General features: G+C 33.5%; 1 protein-coding gene across 1 annotated transcript; it reads left to right on the forward strand.

The window, feature by feature from the left end:
- The first annotated feature begins 17,565 nt into the window (after positions 1-17,565).
- Positions 17,566-18,967, forward strand: LOC120155742 (transcription factor bHLH106-like). The gene is made up of 2 exons (XM_039167225.1): positions 17,566-17,919; positions 18,290-18,967. Exons 1-2 carry the CDS (start codon positions 17,662-17,664, stop codon positions 18,713-18,715), a joined length of 684 nt encoding a protein of 227 aa, XP_039023156.1. The 5' UTR covers positions 17,566-17,661; the 3' UTR covers positions 18,716-18,967.
- Positions 18,968-19,324: the final 357 nt, after the last annotated feature.

The following is a 19,324-nucleotide window of genomic DNA, read 5'->3' on the forward strand; positions in this document are numbered from 1 at the left end:
TAGCTCCTCACCAAGGATTTTCCAACAAATTCACTAATTTGTTCTTTCTTTTTCAAGGATAAAGAGATAACCTTTACAACTCCCTAGTTTTTCAATGGCTAAACTAGAATCTTTCCCTAGATTTTACACGGGCTTAGCTAGAACATTTCTCCTGTACAAAGGATAAGAAACGTAAATAAGAATAAAAAACTCTTCTCTTGTGTTTGATTGCTTGGATAGTTGTTCTCATACTTCTTCAAGTGTCATTAGCTTGTATTTATAGCTTGGAATGTGTTTGAAGTCGTATATAGTCGTCGGGTATGTTTTGAAGCCGTTTGGGGATGATTTTTCTGCATAAAAAGACTGCCCATAATAGGTAGTATCGGTACCCCTGTAGCAGGTATCGATACCCCTTCATAATATTTGAATTTTATGACTGTTGGGTTGTATGAACAGTAGCAGTATCGGTACTCCTGTAGCAGGTATCGATATCCCTGTAGCATTATGGAATTTTTTAGCATCGAGTACTGTTCATCACTGTTCAAATAGTATCGATACTGTTCAAACATTATCGGTACTATTTATACAGTAAATTACTATTCATAAAAACATTTTTGTCCTCAATTCCAAATTAGATGGACTTTGAATTATTTTTGAAACATTTTTAAAACTTTGAATAAATTCAATTCAAGTCCCAAAATATTTTGCCTTTAAATTTGTTATATCGAAACATAATTCAACAATCTCCCCCTTTTTGATATAACAAAACATTTAAAAAATTGTTTTTGGCAAAACTCTCCCTTAATCAAATGTTTAATGAAAAAGATACCAATTGTTAACAAAAGAGTATCAATTGTTAAAAAGATACCAATTGTTACCAATTGTTGGAAAATATATGAAAATATTAAGCTCCCCCTTTTTCATTAAGAAATTGAATTTTTCAAACCAAACTTCTCCCCCTTTTTGTTATATAAAAAATAATTCAATCTTTAAAGTTCTAAATAACTTTGGAGAGTAAGTGGTAAATTTGACATTTAAAAAATCATTTGAAAAATCAAAGCTCCCCCTCAATAAATGTATTCCAAACAAAATTTAGCTTTAAGAACTTGACACTTAAACAAAATTGAATTTCAACAAAGAATAACAAACATGTTAGTAGCACATGAAATTCAATGTATCCAATTCCAAAATACTTTATGCAATACCAATTGTTGAATCAAAGATCATATGCATAAAGTTTTCCAAAAATGTTATGCATTTCAAAAATTTTGATATCAATTGTTAGAGAGATATCATTTTTCATTTAAACCACATGCATAAACATTCAAATTTAGGTAAAAAAATTTAAAGTTTGTAAAATCAAAGTATTTGAAAAATTGATATCAATTGTTAGAGAGATATCATTTGCATTAAACCAATTTTGACCAAAATTGTATTATGATGAACTAAAAATTATAAAAAAAAAATTAAAATGTTCATCATACCTTTTTTTAAAATCATACATGAGATTAAAAACAATGCATTATCATTTAAAATCAAAGCTCATGCATGCATAAATCCAAATGAGCAACCAAATAACTAAAATTAAAAACATTAAGCTTAAAGGTTACCCATTCCTTTTCATGTGTGGCTAGAGCATCTTGAATATCATCACTTTCATTACAATTGCTCCCACAAACCTACAAGAGACATTTAAGTAGATTTTGGTATCCAAATTGATTTGGATCCTTGAACGTTAGTTTTAATGACACTTGTTCCTTTCGGAATCCATACTTGCCTAATTTTAAAATGTTTTCCTTTCTTCAAAGGATAAGTATGTTCCAAATGACCATGATAATGACAATGTGAGCATTTTGCCATATTTAAACATAATAGGTTATTTTTAGAAATTAATTTTTTTCTTTTATTAAGCTTTCAAGCTTAACTCCTAACTCAAAATTTTCTTTTTCTAAATCATTTATTTTGATATTTGAAAGCTCTAAATCATTTTTCAAAATTTCATTTTGATTTTCAAAATCAACTTTTGCTTTCAAAATCAAATTATCTTTAATTTTGAGTTTTGAAATTAATTTCGTATATTTGGAATTCATGGTCTCAAATCCCAAATACAACCTATTATAAGCATCTTGTAACTCATTAAAAATAAATGAATTAAATTCATTTGAGTTAGAAGATACCTCTAAATCTTCATGAGTGGCTATTAGGCATAGGTTGACTACTTCATCTTCATCATTGGAATCATCGTCATTGCTCCAAGATGCAACAAATGTCGTCTTCCCCTTTTTCTTTAGAAGAGGACATTCATACTTGACATGTCCCTTTCTTTGACAATTGAAGCACACCGGGGGACTCTTCTTCTTAGTTTATTCATGTTTCACTTCCTTGGAAATCATGAATCTCTTGAGTTCCTTCAAGAGCTTGATCATCTCTTGTTCTTGTTCATCATCGTCTTCATCCACCTCATCACTTGAATCTTAATAGTATTCATTAATGCCTACCTCCTTTTTCTTTTTCTTGTTTTTCTTCTCTTCATTTTCTTACTCTTCCTTCAATATCATCTCTTGAGTGAGAAGAGAACCAATCAATTAATCGAGAGTGAGAGACTTTAGGTCTCTAGCTTCGATAATGGCGGTCTTCTTCGATTGCCACGAACTTGGAAAAGAGTAGATCATCTTCCTTACAAGCTTCTCATTAGGGATTATTTCTCCAAATCCTCTAAGACCGTTGACAATCACGGAAAATCTATCCGTCATAGCTTTGATGTCTTCATCGGGTTTCATCTTGAAGTTCTCGAAGCTATGGTTGAGAAGACTTTTCTTAGATTCCTTCACTTCATCGGTTCCTTCATGAGTGACTTGGAGTTTATCCCAAATCTCTTTGGCACTAGAACAATATGAGATTCTTCCATATTCATTTGGGCCTAAAGCACACAAGAGAATATGTATAGCCTTAGAATTAAGCTTGAAATTTTTCTGCTCTTCTTTGCTCCAATCGTTGTACTTGCCGGGTGGAGAGGAGTAACCGTCCATGATTGAGTTCCAAGCTCCTAGATTGTAGGCTCGAATAAAGTACATCATCTTATTCTTCCAATGGGCATAATTTTCTCCATTGAAGAAGGGTGGCTTGTTGACCAGTTGCAAATCCATAATAGGTATATCTTCAAGGTAATAAGCACCGGAGGTTGAAGCCATTTCTTTGTCGGTTGCGTTGGGAATTGGTAGAGCTTCTTCAAGGATCGTCTCAATGATGTTAAGCCTTCTAACGAGTTAGGCTCTAATGCCAATTGTTGGTATTTTTCGGAAGCTCGAATCGATAACCGAATAGGTTTACAAAGAGGGGTCAGAACGGTTTTTGTGTTTAGGGAGTAAGGAGATTGAAAGATAGAAATTTGCACAATGATTTATAGTGGTTCGACTTCTCAACCAAGTCTACATCCACTAACTTAGCTCTTCACTAAGGATTTTCCAATAAATTCACTAATTTGTTCTTTCTTTTTCAAGGAAAAAGAGATAACCTTTACAACTCCCTAGTTTTTCAATGGCTAAACTATAACATTTCCCTAGCTTTTACACGGGCTTAGCTAGAACCTTTCCCCTTTACAAAGGATAAGAAACGTAGACAAGAACACCTATCTAAGGTAGGTGTTTACAAGATTGAGCTCACAAGAACAAAATATTTACAAGAGAAAGATGAAATAAGAATGAAAAACTCTTCTCTTGTGTTTGATTGCTTGGATAGTTGTTCTCATACTTCTTCAAGTGTCCTCAGCTTGTATTTATAGCTTGGAATGTGTTTGAAGTCATATATAGCCATTGGGGATGTTTTGAAGCCGTTTAGGGATGATTTTTCTGCATAAAAAAGCTGCCCATAATAGGTAGTATCGGTACCCCTGTAGCAGGTATCATTACCCCTTCATAATATTTGAATTTTATGACCGTTGGGTTATATGAATAGTAGAAGTATCGATACTCCTGTAGCAGGTATCGATACCCCTGTAGCCTTCTGGAATTTTTGAGCATCGGGTACTATTCATCACTGTTCAAATAGTTTAATTACAAAATCCGTAAAAAATTGTTTCAATTTGCTCAACTAAAAAATATGATGTTTATAAAGGCAACATACTAAAACTATCACTTTAGTACATTAAAAAATATTTACTATAATTTAATTACTTGCCAACTAAGTTCTCAAAATGAATAAGATTGTCATAATGTTATTGGTGAGTCAACCTTTAATTAATAAAAGTTAATGTAACAACTACACTCCTTACGCAAATAATCCTTGCTTTTACCTATGCATGAAATAAACACACATTAAGTAATTACTTAGTGAGACATAATACTGCAATGATATTACAGCTATACAACAACATCCTATGAATATTGAATAAAGAATTTAATTTCGTTATTTATAAGGACAAGTTAAGCCATTCTTAGTTCTACCATAATTCTTTCATAACATCATGGAAATTATTCATATTATACCAATCATACTTATCCTTTTGTATATTATCCCCCTTGATTTTTTATTTACCCATTGTACATTGCATGTGAAAATACTATACATGTATTTCACCAAGGTTCTCGTTGATCATATATCTTTTATAATCCTTATGGTGACACCTTAATTACTATTTATACACTGATTTGTATTCCTTTGGGGTGTCCTTTCATACCCATTATATTTGGTTTACATTTTCCCTTTATAACATCCATTCATAATAATTATGTATTTTTCTTTTTAACATTATATATATATAATATATATTATCCTTTCGTATCAATTATATACCATTCATATCACATTACATTATAATTTCTTTATTCTCTTACACAACAGTGTTTAACATTCGTCTAACTGGCATAATTGACACCTTTCTGCCATTGCACAGTTAGGCCATTATTCTTTTACTCAACTGTACTCAACCGTTCATCTAACTAGCATAATTGACACCTTTATGCCAATTGCACAGTTAGGACATTATTCTTTTACTCAACGGTACTTAATCGTTCATCTAACTGGCATCATTGACACCTTTCTGCCAATTGCACAGTTAGGTCATTATTCTTTTACTCAACGGTACTTAACTGTTCATCTAACTGGCATAATTGACGCATTTCTATCAATTGCACAGTTAGACCATTATTCTTTTACTCAACGGTACTTAACAGTTCATATAACTAGCATAATTGACACATTTATGCCAATTGCACAGTTAGGCCTCAAAGACACTTAGTCTTTCATCTAACTGGCATAAATGACACCTTTCTATCATATGTAAAGTTAGGCCTCAAAGGCACTTAGCCTTTCATCTAACTGGCATAAATGACACCTTTCTGTCATATGCACAGTTAGGCATTTATTCTTTTACTTTAGAGCAATCTCTACTATAATAATCATTCATCATATCAATTAACCCTTTGCATCATTATACATTCTATGGTTTATTCCCATACTGCCAGTGTACTAATACCTAAATTTTACTACAATTTACATGGATTACTTATCCAATACAATTACGACAATTCACCTTCTATTATGAACTTCTGACAATTTTATCTCTCACGAGATCTTTCAATTCAATTCATATTCCATAATTTACATCCCTAGTGCTAATATCATAATTTATCAATCATTTCTAAAATATGTGTGGTTTGCATACCCATAACTAATATAAAGACCAATTTCCTTATTATGCAGTGCTTATATTTATAACCATATTTTTCTCATAATGAAATTCATGCACTTAGTATGAATTTCTTATCATTTAGCACACAAGGTGCCTGATACAGAAATTCATACACTTAGTATGAATTTCTTATCATATTAGCACACGAAGTGCCACATACGGAAATTCATACTCTTGGTATGAATTTCTTAACATTTTTCACATGAAGTGCCATTTGGTAATCATCATACTTACATTAATCATTCTACAACTATAACTATTGTAGCATATATGTACATAATTAAATGTGCTCACCTGGCTTTCCTCTCTATGTATCCCAAATATAAAGTTGATTACTTTGGTACTTTGTCTTTGCCCTTAATATTGCTTCTTTCGGGAGCTTGGTTCTGATCTACTCAAGCATCCATAAAATATGTATCATATCCAATGTTAGAATATTTTCCTAACAATTATAACTTAACATAAATCAAAATATTTATTATTAACTTCCTACAACATTATCATCTCCAAATTAACATTTCTGGCCCTTTGATATTGATACCCCTGCTTATGGCATCGCTACCAAAATTAGCTTCGATGTATCCTGGTATCGATACCCTCACCATCGTATCGATACCCCTATGCTATGGTATTGATACCCCCTATAGGTATCGATACCCAAATTAGATTCGATGTTTACTGGTATCGATACCCTTACCATGGTATCGATACCACATTGCTTGGGTACCGATACTGGTTGAATCAGTATCTATACCTCTTATATAATTTAGCCTAATTTCTTGTCTATGATATCGATACTTCTTCATAGGGTATCGATACCCCTGCCCAGATTTTTCATTTTTTTTTCTCAAAATTTACCCAACTTTGGGAAATTTTCATCTCCTTTACCCCTAACTATACTATATAACACTTCTCTACGTAGCCTTACTAACTTTCCTTCATTTATCCACTTAAAACATCTAATGTTCCTCAAGATCATTTGAGTTTAAGAATCACACCATAATTTCTAACTTGTTATTTCACTCAACAAATGCTTCTAATCTAACATTTACCTTCTTGACAAGTCAATTTTACCAACAAACATTACTAAACCTTCATATATTAAAATATCATTATCAAACTCATTTTCTTTAATCTCTAATATTTTCTTCATTTCATGATTTAAATCTCAAATAATCATTCCTTAAGCTTTCATATCACTTAAGGTTGTAAAAACAATCTATAATCAAAAGGAAAAACCAAATAATTGGAACTTACCTTTAGAGCTATGGAGGATAGCAAACCCACATGGAAGAAGGAAGAAGAAGAAGAAAATAGCTTCTCAAGCTTAATTTCCCCTTTTTATTTAAAATCCCTAATTTAAATGGGTTTTAAATTCATTTCACTCTAAAAGACCAAAATGCCCTCTTTATTCATTTATTTCTATAATTTAGTTCAAACACTATTCCAATTCATTTTCTTATCTTTTACCAATTATTCAAATAAATCTTTAATTTTTAAATTCTTTTCAAATTAGTCACTAGCCTACTATTTGGGGTATTACAGACTCCCTCATGAAGAGGAGTCAATCTTTGATATTCTTGAATTCCTCGTGAAGAGAAGTCGATATTTGTTATTCTTGACTTCCTCGTGAAGAGAAGTTAATCTTTGTTATTCTTGACTCCCTCGTGAAGAGGAGTCATCTTTCAATGTTATTCTTAACTTTCTCGTGACAGAAGTTAATCTTTCAGTATTGCCATTCCTGACTTTCTCGTGAAGAGAAGTCAATCTTTTGGTGTTGTCTTCCTTGACTTTCTCGTGAGGAAGAGTCAATATTTAGTGTTGTCCTTAACTTTTTCGCGAAGAGGAGTCAATCATTCGATGTTGTCTTTATTGACTTTCTTGTGAAGAGGAGTCAACATTTTAGTGTTTTTCTTATTGACTTTCTCGTGAAGAGGAGTCAATCTTTTGATGTTGTTTTTTTTTATTTTCTCGCTGAGAGGAGTCAACTTTTCAGTAGTATCATTCATCAACTTGTGTTTAATTCTGACTCTCTTAGGACTTGTGTCCTAGAAAGTTCAGTTTAATTTTCCTAAGGATCGTTTCCCTCGAAACCTCGACCATGTCTTCCATAAGACTCCAGAAATTAACTTTATCTATTGTGGGTCGTTGCGGTGAATGTTCTAATTTTGTCTTTCTTAAAGACCTTTTCACTTTCCAAAAGATTAATCATAAATGAATTGGATCACTACATTCATTATTCAGATACGTTGCATATTCAAAATGAATATTTTACAAGTTTTTTCAAGAAAACTACAGATTTATGACAAGCAGGAGTCATCAAACAATTCAAAGTCCCAAGAAGAGAGAGGTTCAAATGGCATTTGAGTCAAGGCATATTCCCATATCTGGTGGCTGGGATACAAGTTCCCACAAGAAAAATGAATTTTCAAAGATTCTATCAAATTCTGAACTTTCAAGTATGATGTTTTCAAATTCTCAAACGTGCACTAATGATTGGTAATGTTTGATTTTTAGATTCGATCTTCTTGAAGACAAGAGAAGCAAATCAAATTTAATTCAATCTTCCCTGAAGAGAAGTGAAGTGGATCAAAATTTTCTCGAGTCTGATTTCCCCTAAAGAGTAGTGGAGCAGATTCTTCTTCTTTCAGATTTGGTCTTTCTGAAGAGCAACGAAGCAAATCAAGTTCGATTCAGCCTTCCCTGAAGAACATCGAAGTGGATCAAAATTTTCTCGAGTCTGACCTCCCCTAAAGAGTAGTGGAGCAGATTCTTCTTCTTTCAAATTTGGTATTCCTGAAGAACAACAAAGAAAATCAAGTTCGATCCAGCCTTCCCTGAAGAGCAACGAAGTGGATCAAAATTTTCTCGAGTCTGATATCCCCTAAAGAGTAGTGGAACATATTCTTCTTCTTTCATATTTGGTCTTCCTGAAGAGCAGCGAAGAAAATCATGTTCGATTCAGCCTTCCCTGAAGAGCAGCGAAGTGGATCAAAATTTTCTCGAGTCTGACCTCCCATAAAGAGTAGTGGAACAAATTCTTCTTCTTTCAGATTTGGTCTTCCTGAAGTGCAGCGAAGCAAATCAAGTTCGATTTAGCCTTCCTTGAAGAGCAGCGAAGTGGATCATAGTTTTCTCGAGTCTGATCTCCCTTAAAAAGTAGTGGAACATATTCTTCTTCTTTCAGATTTGGTCTTCCTGAAGAGTAGTGAAGCAAATCGATTCCGATTCAATCTTCCCTGAAGAACAGTGGAATGAATCAATGTTTCTTGATCTGATATACCCTGCAAAAATAGTGGAGCAGATCCCTTATCAAATTTCAAAGCACAGAGATGGAACCAGACAAAAATGAGTTGTCTTTTTATCTTTGCCCTATTATTGTTAACACGAGAATGGGCAAAGAGGGGCAGCTGTTGACACCCGTTTTAGTTTGGAGACCCATTATTATTATTATTATTATTATTATTATTATTATTATTATTATTATTATTATTATTATTATCAACGTTTATTTTATTTCCTTTGCAGGCCAGTACAACGAGCCCACTTGGGCCTAAAATTACATTAGCATGCCCAATTGGGCTAAACAAGCAACAAGTACCCAAATCGGGCCCAACAGCAAAACCCGGTTACAATGACAACCCAGACCCGGTTGCTGCTACCTGCCATCACTGTGCAATCCCACGTGAAACACCAGCTACTCCTGCCATCACCAACTGAGCACGCCACCATCAGTCCCTGTCAACCGAACACTTCACGAAATAGTAAACAAAAAGATATGGGAATTCATTTTGATTATAAGTGTAATGGCATATAAAAACCCAGGAGAACAACAATATAAAGGGTCTAGGTTTACCAAAAAAAGAGGGGAGAATCGAAGAAGAAAAAAATAGTGTAACCATTGTAACAAAAAAATTGAAAATCAATAAAAGAAAAATTGAGGAAACTTTCATTTTTTTCCTTTCTTTCTTTCTTTTTTGTATTATTCAAATGGGATTCATTAAAATACCAACCTCCAACGAACCTGCAAAATAAATGAAAAAATGAGAAAGAACCGAAATACACAAAAAAATTGAATGGAGAGGAAAGGGTGTTACCCTTATGCCGATGGTATTACGGCGGACGAGACCTCCTTTCCAAGATCCAAACGGTCAAAGTGGAGAAGAAGAATCGACGAGCAACATACAAAAAATTGAGGCGATCCAACATCGGACGACGGAGATTTGGACGGTGGAAGCCAATACATTATTGGTTATTTTCGTGGAGCTTGGGTCGATTCTCGCAAAACCAAGCCCAGATCCGCGATGAGGAGGTTGAGGCGGATCTCCTGGTAAATTTTTGTGGCCAACGGCCACCGACAAAGGCGATGATGCGACCGGCGTAGCCCGACGACTGGAATCCTAGAGATAGGTGAGACCTCTCTCTCTCTCTCTAAAGATTAAAAAAACAAATGAAAATTATTTAAAAAAAAGAGAAAAATATGATATTTATAGAAAAATTTAGGGAAATTATACTTAGGCCCCCCTAAGTTAGGCGTGTTTTACAAAATAGTCAACTATAGGGATCGTTTTTGTAATTTATCCATTTCTGATGAATGTTATATATTTTTTTGTTTAATTTATGTTTGGTCCCTGTACTTTTATGCGTGTTTTGCATTTTGGTCATGTGTAGTGACTGTTTAATTTTTAAAAAAATATTTATAGACTGATTTAGTATTTTTCCTTTTTATTTCTCAGCACTAACTTTTTGGTTTATTTTCTTCCATGTCCCTTTACTTTATGCGTGTTTTTCCATTTCAGTCACTAGTACTCTATTTATTTTATTTCTTTAATTTTGTGCTAGAATTTGTGTTTGTTTTAATTTAGTCACTATTATTATTGTGGTTTATTCGAAATTTGTTAGTGGTTTTTATTTTTATTCATTTTAACCATTGTTTGGATTCTGTTTATTATTTTATTATAATTTAGATACGATATCTTTAATTTATGTATTTTAGTCACTGATAGTTCATGATGTAGATATTGTTTTATTGTCATTTTCTGATTGTTTTCTTATCTTTATGATTATTTTAATTCGAGTGCCTTATTTTAATGATTTCTATTTTAATCTTGAATGATTGAAATTGGTTTATTTATGATTATAGTGCCTAGTTTGTAAAATATTTGCAATGGTTGCCTTGATTTCATGTTGGTTGTATAGTTTAATCCCTAAAGTCGTCATCTTATTTATTTTGATCCATCACTTACGTGTATTTGTTAATTACTCGCTAGTTGTAATATTTTCAGATATTATTTTACTCGAGGAATTTATAGAAACGCGCCTTAACTGACAAGGAGTGTGTTTCCAAGAATTGTTCGAACAAGATAATGCATTTTATATTCGAATGAATTTGTTTTTGTAATGTAATTATTGTATGTATTTTATCTAAAAATTTGGGTAATATTCTTTTGTATGGGGAATCCATGAAAATGCCCCTTAATTGACAAGGAATGTATTTTCGAGAAGTGTTCGTGCAAAATAATACCCCTTTAATTTCTCTCAAAAAATATTATAATTTAAATGTTATTCGAATTTGCCAATTTTAATATTTAGATGATGTATAATCGCTTAGGTACCGATTTCGGGCGTCGTAGGGGTGCTAATCATTCCCCACACGTAATCGACTCTCGAATCCTTTTCAAAACGAATTTATGGTTAAATGCATATCAATTTTTATCTTTTAAAATTATTTTTCTTAAGATTATTTTAAAATGTATTTTTAGATATTCGACTCACCTAACCCAATGGTCGATGGTGACTCCAAATCTATTTATTTGTTTTTTTATTTTAAAACCCAACCTTTTCCAAGATTCAGTTGGATCGATCCCCGCCATAGCTCTAAAAGACTTAAGGACCGTTCCGACAACAAGGCATATCGAATTCCTACAATCAAAAGAATAAGAAAAACACTATTAAAATTTCACTCTTTGAGGAGTACACTTAAACCTAGGGGCATGTATCTATTGATATTTATTTAAAATCGACCAACGAATCTTAAGACCGATTGAACCTAAATTATGTTATCATTAAATTTAACACACTAAGTTCAACCTATTACAACGGTAGACATATGATTCCATATTTAGACACTTTAAACGACCCAACAAATAGACCATACAATTTTTCTATAAAAAAACAATTTAACATCTCAAAAGATAACAAAATACATCAACTGAGTTTGGTAGAATGTTTGGTACAAATGTAAAGCTCTCACACAAACATGTATAGAAATAAATAAACTATAAGTTCTTACAAATTCAATACCAGGACTAAAATATAAATAAAGTCTATACGAATACACATGTGTTCTAAAAAAATTAGCAGTGTTATTGTTAAACATGATACACATGCCCAACCGATCGTTCGACTTGGATAAGGTGTGTTATTCCTACTACCTATTGTTATTACACATGTTGGAACAGAAAAAGTTTTTCTTTAGATCTATCTATTGGTAGAAATAAACCTCAAGAATTTGATGAAGGGGTCTCTTCTTTCATGTTCTATGAATAAGACTGGTTTCGACGGGAGTTATCTCCGCCTTTCATTACACTCGAATCATATGAGTAATGGCATAATCCTTTGATTTAAGGCTACCAACCAGGTAGTCAGTAAGCGGCTAATCCTAGACGAACTTATAAGCCTGCATTTAAGAGTTAACCTCTATATTAGTCCTACATTAATTTGTGAAATATGGTTGGGTACTCGTACAAAAAGTTTTTGTTAAATCTGAACCCTTACTGCTTACCATGTTACACAAGTTCGAGTAGAAGTTTTTCTTTAGATTTTACTATGGTGGAAAGATATGACTTGTGATTGTGATTCCACCTCAAGTTGTAATTTTCTTTTAATTGAAGCCTTCTCATAAAAGGAATTGGCAATTGAGATGAGTCCTAGTGAACCTCGAGAATTGCGTTATAGAGGTATGTTCTTTCTTGCTTGAAGAGTAAGCTAGTACACGAGGAAAGCTTATCATCTCTTTCTTTTATACTACTCAAATCATATGAGTCTTCGCCTAATCTTTTGATTTAAGGCTACCTCTCTATTGGTTCTACATTAAATTTTGCATCCTTTCATTCTATAGCACACCCTAACTTACCCCAACTCTCATTTCCCTAGCGAAAGAGTCTGGTTTGCTGCTTCTTTCTTGTTCTGTTGAAATTAGGGATTGACCGAATGGAGGGACGGTTAGAGGCAATCATCTCTAAAAATTTTAAATTATCATATATTTTAGATATATTTTTTGTATTTTATATTGATAATCTATTTTCGCTCTAAAGTTTTATAAAGTTATCTCCTCCTAAAATTTTAGAAGTTCGCCTCTTTAATATAAAATTTTGTGTCTGTCTTGTTTGAAACTCTTGAAGTGAAGAGAGCGGCCACTATGATTTTGATATGTATCCTTCTAACCGGCTCCGCAGAATTCCTTTCAAAGCTTCAATATGCTCTTTCCGTTCATAGTGTGTTATAAAGTCTTCCATTAGCAGATCGATCGACTAAGTTTCCATCTTAATTCTTAAGTAGAGGTCTAAGTGGATTTTTTTTTTTGAAAAAGGTGGTTTTTGTATGATTTATTAAAACCATATAAAACAAATATATCGATAGGGATATCGTTAAAAAATTTCTCTAAACTTAAATAGAAGAAAAAGAGTGCGTCCAATCAGTGTTATTACATAACCGAGTCATTCACAAACAATCACAAAGGAACCAACTTACATATATAACCTGACCATACACCAAAGTATAAAATAAAAAAACTGGCTAAGAGCCTTCTAACTCACCCAAGATCACCCGAAACAAATTTAAAACTGCATGAACACTGCACTCAGAAGTAGCCCAGCCGAACAAAAGGGTGGAAGGAACGCTTTTCAATGCACTCAATACCACCATGAACCAACGTGTACCCTCTAGAAGCTTAACAAACATGAACCCACCAACACTCCACAGCACCTACTTTACTACAATCAGGCACTTTGATAATCCACAATAGACTTTCGATCAGCTTTTCACCCGAGACCACAAATCACTCCCAAAAAAATAGCACTGAAGCCCACTCAATTAGGCACCCACCACCACACCCAATGTGGAAAACCAACGTCCCTTCATGAACCTTATATGGAACGAAACATAACTAAACCTAGAATTGTGGAGACATCGACACCTTCATCTGCACTACTGCTCGCTAATGTACATTAAAGCACCACAAGCATCATCTCCACTACCCACGATTTTGAATGACCATACACATCAACTAAAGCCCCCATTGGAACCAACTCATTCTTTGCCATGGGACTATGATTATAAAGCGATAAGACTATTACCTTTAAACCGCAGAATTGCAATGGGATATACACACCTTTCAGGATCCATCAATTTATCACAAAGAAAGCAGTAATGCCTCACCCTTGAGCAGCTTCCACCACACCATATAGGAGCAAGGCGAAAGACTGGATTCCCACTGAAGCATCGCACCTTGAAGTCGTAGAAAAAAACAACAACAGATAAAAATAGCACCCCGCAAAAACTCTTGCTTCCCAAAAAACAGGAACGATCCAATAAAAAATCACCATCAATGCCAAAAGGACCATCACAACCAATTTTCCTCACCCAGTAACCAGGATCTCTGCAGCTTACATCCAAGCTAAACATTCCAGGAACATTAATCAACTAACAAAACCATAACCACACAGAACCACCACATCCGAATTAGCATGACAGAATTAATTTTAACTAGGAACATTGATAAGATTAGGGGAACGCAGACAATCCAAAATGGAAGCACAGCAGACCGGCCACTTGCTTTTGCACCAAAAACCCAACCTCAACATAGCCATTTCATATAAGTATCCGTTGCTAAAACTTATTTTATTATAAAGGATTTCGTTTCGGCACAGCCAATAGTCCATATCACAGCATAGAATGCCATCCTATCTTTGTCGGAGCGAGGCTGGTTGCAGATGACATTTCTTTGGCCCCATTCAAAAGGAAATGCGGGTAAGGTTAGGTCGACAAAGGGCTCAAGAATAAGGTAGGGTTCAGTCCTTCAGATTTAGATAGGAAAAGAATGTCAAACCTCTATGCATAAAAGTTTTTATAAACGCTTCGTACAAGTTCCAGCCAAGATAATTGGGAAAGATGAAACCATTTTGAGCTGCTCCTATCTCAATAGTAATAATGTAAAGATTATAAGTTTGGGTATGACCATAACTAAGACTGTTACTTTCACATCTCTCTATCTATACTAGTGAGCAACCTCATGTCACGGGTCGCGTGTCAAGGTTCGAGACTAAGGCAATCTTAGGTATCCAGGAGTATCGACTAACATACCACAAAGCGAATTGCATTTGTTGCCATCCAAGAGTCATCAAGTAAATAGAAATCTAGTCGGGTTAGGATTAAAAAAAATCTAAGATTGAGTTATATTAGGACTTTACCTTGTGGATATACTTCTTTTTTTTCTTTTGAATAACGTGGATATATTTTTTAATCATAGTTGATGGAGTAAATAGAGTTCAAGTCCAATTACAACATCATCGATACCGGAAACATCTAAAAATAACAAACATTCAAAAATTAAGTTTTGATAATGAACATTCAAACATTCTTTCAAATGTTATACTCAAACCTGAAACATCTAAAAATAAAAAACATTTCTATAACCACTAACAACAATTAATTTATGCTGAAAAAATGATTTCGATACACGCAACACAATTTTTGGTAAACTACACATTTAATATCTAAACTAACATATTAAATATGTTTTAGTACTTAAACTTTTAATATTTTCAAAATGATACCAAACATTTAGGGGTGGCAATCGGGTGGGGAAAAACTGAAAACTGTGGGGATCTTAACCGACAGGGATGGGGAATAACCGAAATCTTCACCCAAGGGGATTGGATGGGGAAGTTTTATCCCCGAAGCTTAATTAGGGATGGGGAAGAGGATTGTTATATCCGAACCGTGGGGATAACCGAACCGTACCTGTGTGAATAATCGTGGAGATCCCCGAAAAATAATCGTAGGAATCCTCGATATTTTACAAAAATAACTATAGGACCCCAAAAAATATATGTGAGATTACATTTTTCCACTGTTACATCTTAAAGGAACTAAAATTGAAGTTTAGATCTTTTCTCATTTAATATACATTGATTTGTTGATATTAAAATGGTTAAGATTGCACATATACATTCAGTGTTAGATGAATATTGATGTTTGAAACTTTCTTATTATAGATATAAATCAATTTGAGGCAATCTTACATATCTTACAAGATTTAGGTGTTGCATCGATTTAAAAAAATGTTAGTTTACTTTTTGCCGAAACCCGCAGGGATCCGTAAGGGATGGAGACAAAAAAATCTCTGAAACATATAATGGAGATTCCCCAAAACCGTACCAGCAAATGTTGGGGACGGAATGGGTAATGCAAAATCGTCCTCACCCCCTGTTGCCACTCATAACATTTAGTATTTATTTCATTTTAGTACCCTGTTAAAATATTAAGTTTTGAAACAAATTGAAAGTTTAGGTACTAAAACGGACCAAAATCGATAGATTAAGTACTAAACACATTAAGTTTTTAATGGCGAGGTACTAAAATGAAACAAAAACTAAACATTAGATATAATTTTAAAAAGATTAAAAGTGTATGTACTAAAATTGATTAAAACTGATAATTTATGTACTAAACTCATAGTTTACCCTACAATTTTCTTCCACCGACAGAGACTCCTAAAAATTAATACGACACACTTCAGCACTGTCCGTTTCAATTTGACTTTTTTATATCCCAATCTCTAAGCGTGTATCAGTATATCATGAACAACCCATAACTATAAAGCGGCAATATATTTTTTCAAGAAAAACATTATAAATGCCTAGAAATTTGAGAACTCGTGGGTAAGACTGTAAATGAGAAGAAACATATCGTGAGTTACTCGAGATTGAATTAATTAAGACTTAATAAATACTCAGATCGAATGAATTCGACTCGAGCTTGACTCTAGTTCTTAACAAGTCGAAACGAGCTATTTGATATTTAACTCGAAAAGCTCGTGAGCAGCTCGAAAACATAATATATTAAGATTTTATTTTTTTTAAATAAATTATTAATAATATTAACATTTATGTATTGATTTTTTTAAAAATACAATAAGATTTTCATGTATTTAACGTTCAGGTTCGTGTTTGAAGTTTCAATCGAGTTAAGTTTAAGAATTTTTTTTACTCATTTTGAGCCTTTTCGAGTTGCTCACGAGCTTCAGTTCAGGATTTCGAGCTCGAGTCGAGCTTAAAAATTTTAAGCTCACGAGTTTTCGAATCGATTCGAACTTCATTTCAGAGTTTTCAAATCGAGTCGAACTCAGCATTATTCAAACTCGACTTTGCCTGTTTACACCCCTACTCGTGAGAAGTTAATTCCACTTTATAATATTCTTTCAAATAAAATATTAAGAAATGGAAAACTTGAGATAATGATTAAAATAATATCTTTTTAAAAAAATCTCAAAATAGTCTATATCGAGTATTATTTCTAACACTAGTGTAATTATTACAATACCTTTAGAAGACTCTAATATTACATAGATTCTTGAGTTGAAGACTACCAAGATTACTAAACTTTTTATATTTTAGAAAAATTAAAAAATTCCAAGATTACATGAAATCTTTAATTAAAGACTCTAAAATTACGTGCGTCTTTACTTAATACTATAATAATGATCTTATATCAAAAAAAAAATAATACGATAAAAGTCTTATACAAGAAAATTATTTTTTTTCCAATGCTCTACATGAGCAAGGAAGCCGGGAAACTTTATACCACAACTTTTTTGTTGGAGATATTATTAAAAACCATAAAGACAAAAACGACCGAACGCACTCAAAAACACTTCCAACTTACTAGCTTGGTCTTTCTTCTCTCCACTCAAAAAGAAGAAAAAGGAAAACATGCAACCGGAGAATTCGGAGCTCTACCGTTTTCTGGCTCAAAACGGTGTCGGACATGGATCCTCCTATGGCTTTTCTTCTTCCAGCTACGACTTTCAAATTATGCAAAGCTTTTCAAATTCCTGCATCAGCGAAACGACGCCGCAGGATAGAGCTCTTGCTGCTTTGAAGAATCACAAAGAAGCTGAGAGAAGAAGGAGAGAAAGGATTAACTCTCATCTCAACAGGCTTAGGAGTCTTCTCCCTTGTAACTCTAAGGTATTCTCTTTTGATGTTCCATTATTTTAAATGTTCCGATCATTGATGCTAATTCCTTTAGTTAAAAGAAGACGGTAAAGTTTTGAACTTTGAAGTTGGATATATGTCATAGTTGTTGGCTGTTTTTTTACAGCGAAAATCACTCTCTTTTTCCGTCAAAGTTTCCTGGATAAAGTCTCTAGATTCTAAAATCTGGGGATCTATAACTTTATAACAGCCTTTTGAAGCTTTCGAAACAGCAGCTTCTTCCTGTTGCAGTTTTACAGATAAAATACATTTCGTTACTTTTTTGTCGACATCGTTTGGGGAAGTAAATATGCTTTCTAGAATTAGAGTTTTCTTTTTCTTTCATTTAATGGAGTTATATCAGACAGACAAAGCTTCGCTTCTAGCAAAGGTGGTCCAACGCTTGCGAGAACTGAAACAACAAGCGGTTGAGGTAACTGAAGTGGAGAACTTACCATCCGAAACCGATGAGATCAGGGTTCTGTCGTGCGATTATTCAAGTGATGGAACATCAATTTTCAAGGCTTCATTGTGCTGTGAGGACAGGTCGGATCTTTTTCCGGAGCTGATTCAGGTTTTAAACTCTCTCCATTTGAAGACTCTGAGAGCCGAGATGGCGACCTTTGGAGGAAGAATCCGCAACGTTCTGGTTGTGGCGGCGGACAAAGATCACGGCATTGAATCAGTTCATTTGTTGCAAAACGCATTGAAATCTTTGCTCGAACGTTCCGACTCAATCGATCGGCCTAAAAGGAGACGGGCATATGATCACAATGTAATGGTCCCCTGATGTAGTCGCTGATTTAAAATTTTCATCTTCTTTTTTTTTTTGGGAAATTTTTCATCTTCAACTTTGCTGTTTTTTTTTCTTTTCTTTTGTTGGGGGGGGGGGGGAGTGGGGTGACTGCACCGAGTGAGCTAGTTATTGTATTCTAAAAAGACATGGATTGTAATTCTAGGGTGGATGCTGTTTAACTTGTATTTCGAATGAAACCCAATAAAAAGGGAACAAAGCAAATTGAAAATCCGATATTTCTTGGTTGAACCTTAAAATTTTTAAGTTTAACTTGAATTTAAAATCAAAAATTAAAATTTAAGCTCAAGCTCAAAAAAATTTAACTCAATTGAAAATCAAACTCAAAAAAATTTGAACTTAAAATATTATCAGACTTAACTCGATTGAACTCAAACTCAAGCTTAATTCAAATTAGAGTACATCAAAATCTTATACCGCATATAAGTGTTAACATTATTAATAATTTAATTAAAAAATAAAAAATTCAAATAATTTACAGTTTTTCTCATCTTATTTAAAACCCTACATATTACATTTTCCTCTACTCCCATGGACACGTCAACAACAAAATGTGAGACATGGAGGGAAAAAGTGGAAGGAGGA

Source organism: Hibiscus syriacus, unplaced genomic scaffold (genome assembly GCF_006381635.1).
Source record: "Hibiscus syriacus cultivar Baekdansim isolate YM2019G1 unplaced genomic scaffold, ASM638163v2 tig00002840_pilon, whole genome shotgun sequence".
In the NCBI taxonomy this organism is placed as follows: Eukaryota; Viridiplantae; Streptophyta; class Magnoliopsida; order Malvales; family Malvaceae; genus Hibiscus; species Hibiscus syriacus.

Excerpts from the sequence above, each read along its gene's own strand:
- LOC120155742 (XM_039167225.1), top strand. The coding sequence starts at position 17,662 with ATGCAACCGGAGAATTCGGAGCTCTACCGTTTTCTGGCTCAAAACGGT. Across the intron at positions 17,920-18,289 it reads TTCTCCCTTGTAACTCTAAG|ACAGACAAAGCTTCGCTTCT; the intron begins GTATTCTCTTTT and ends GAGTTATATCAG.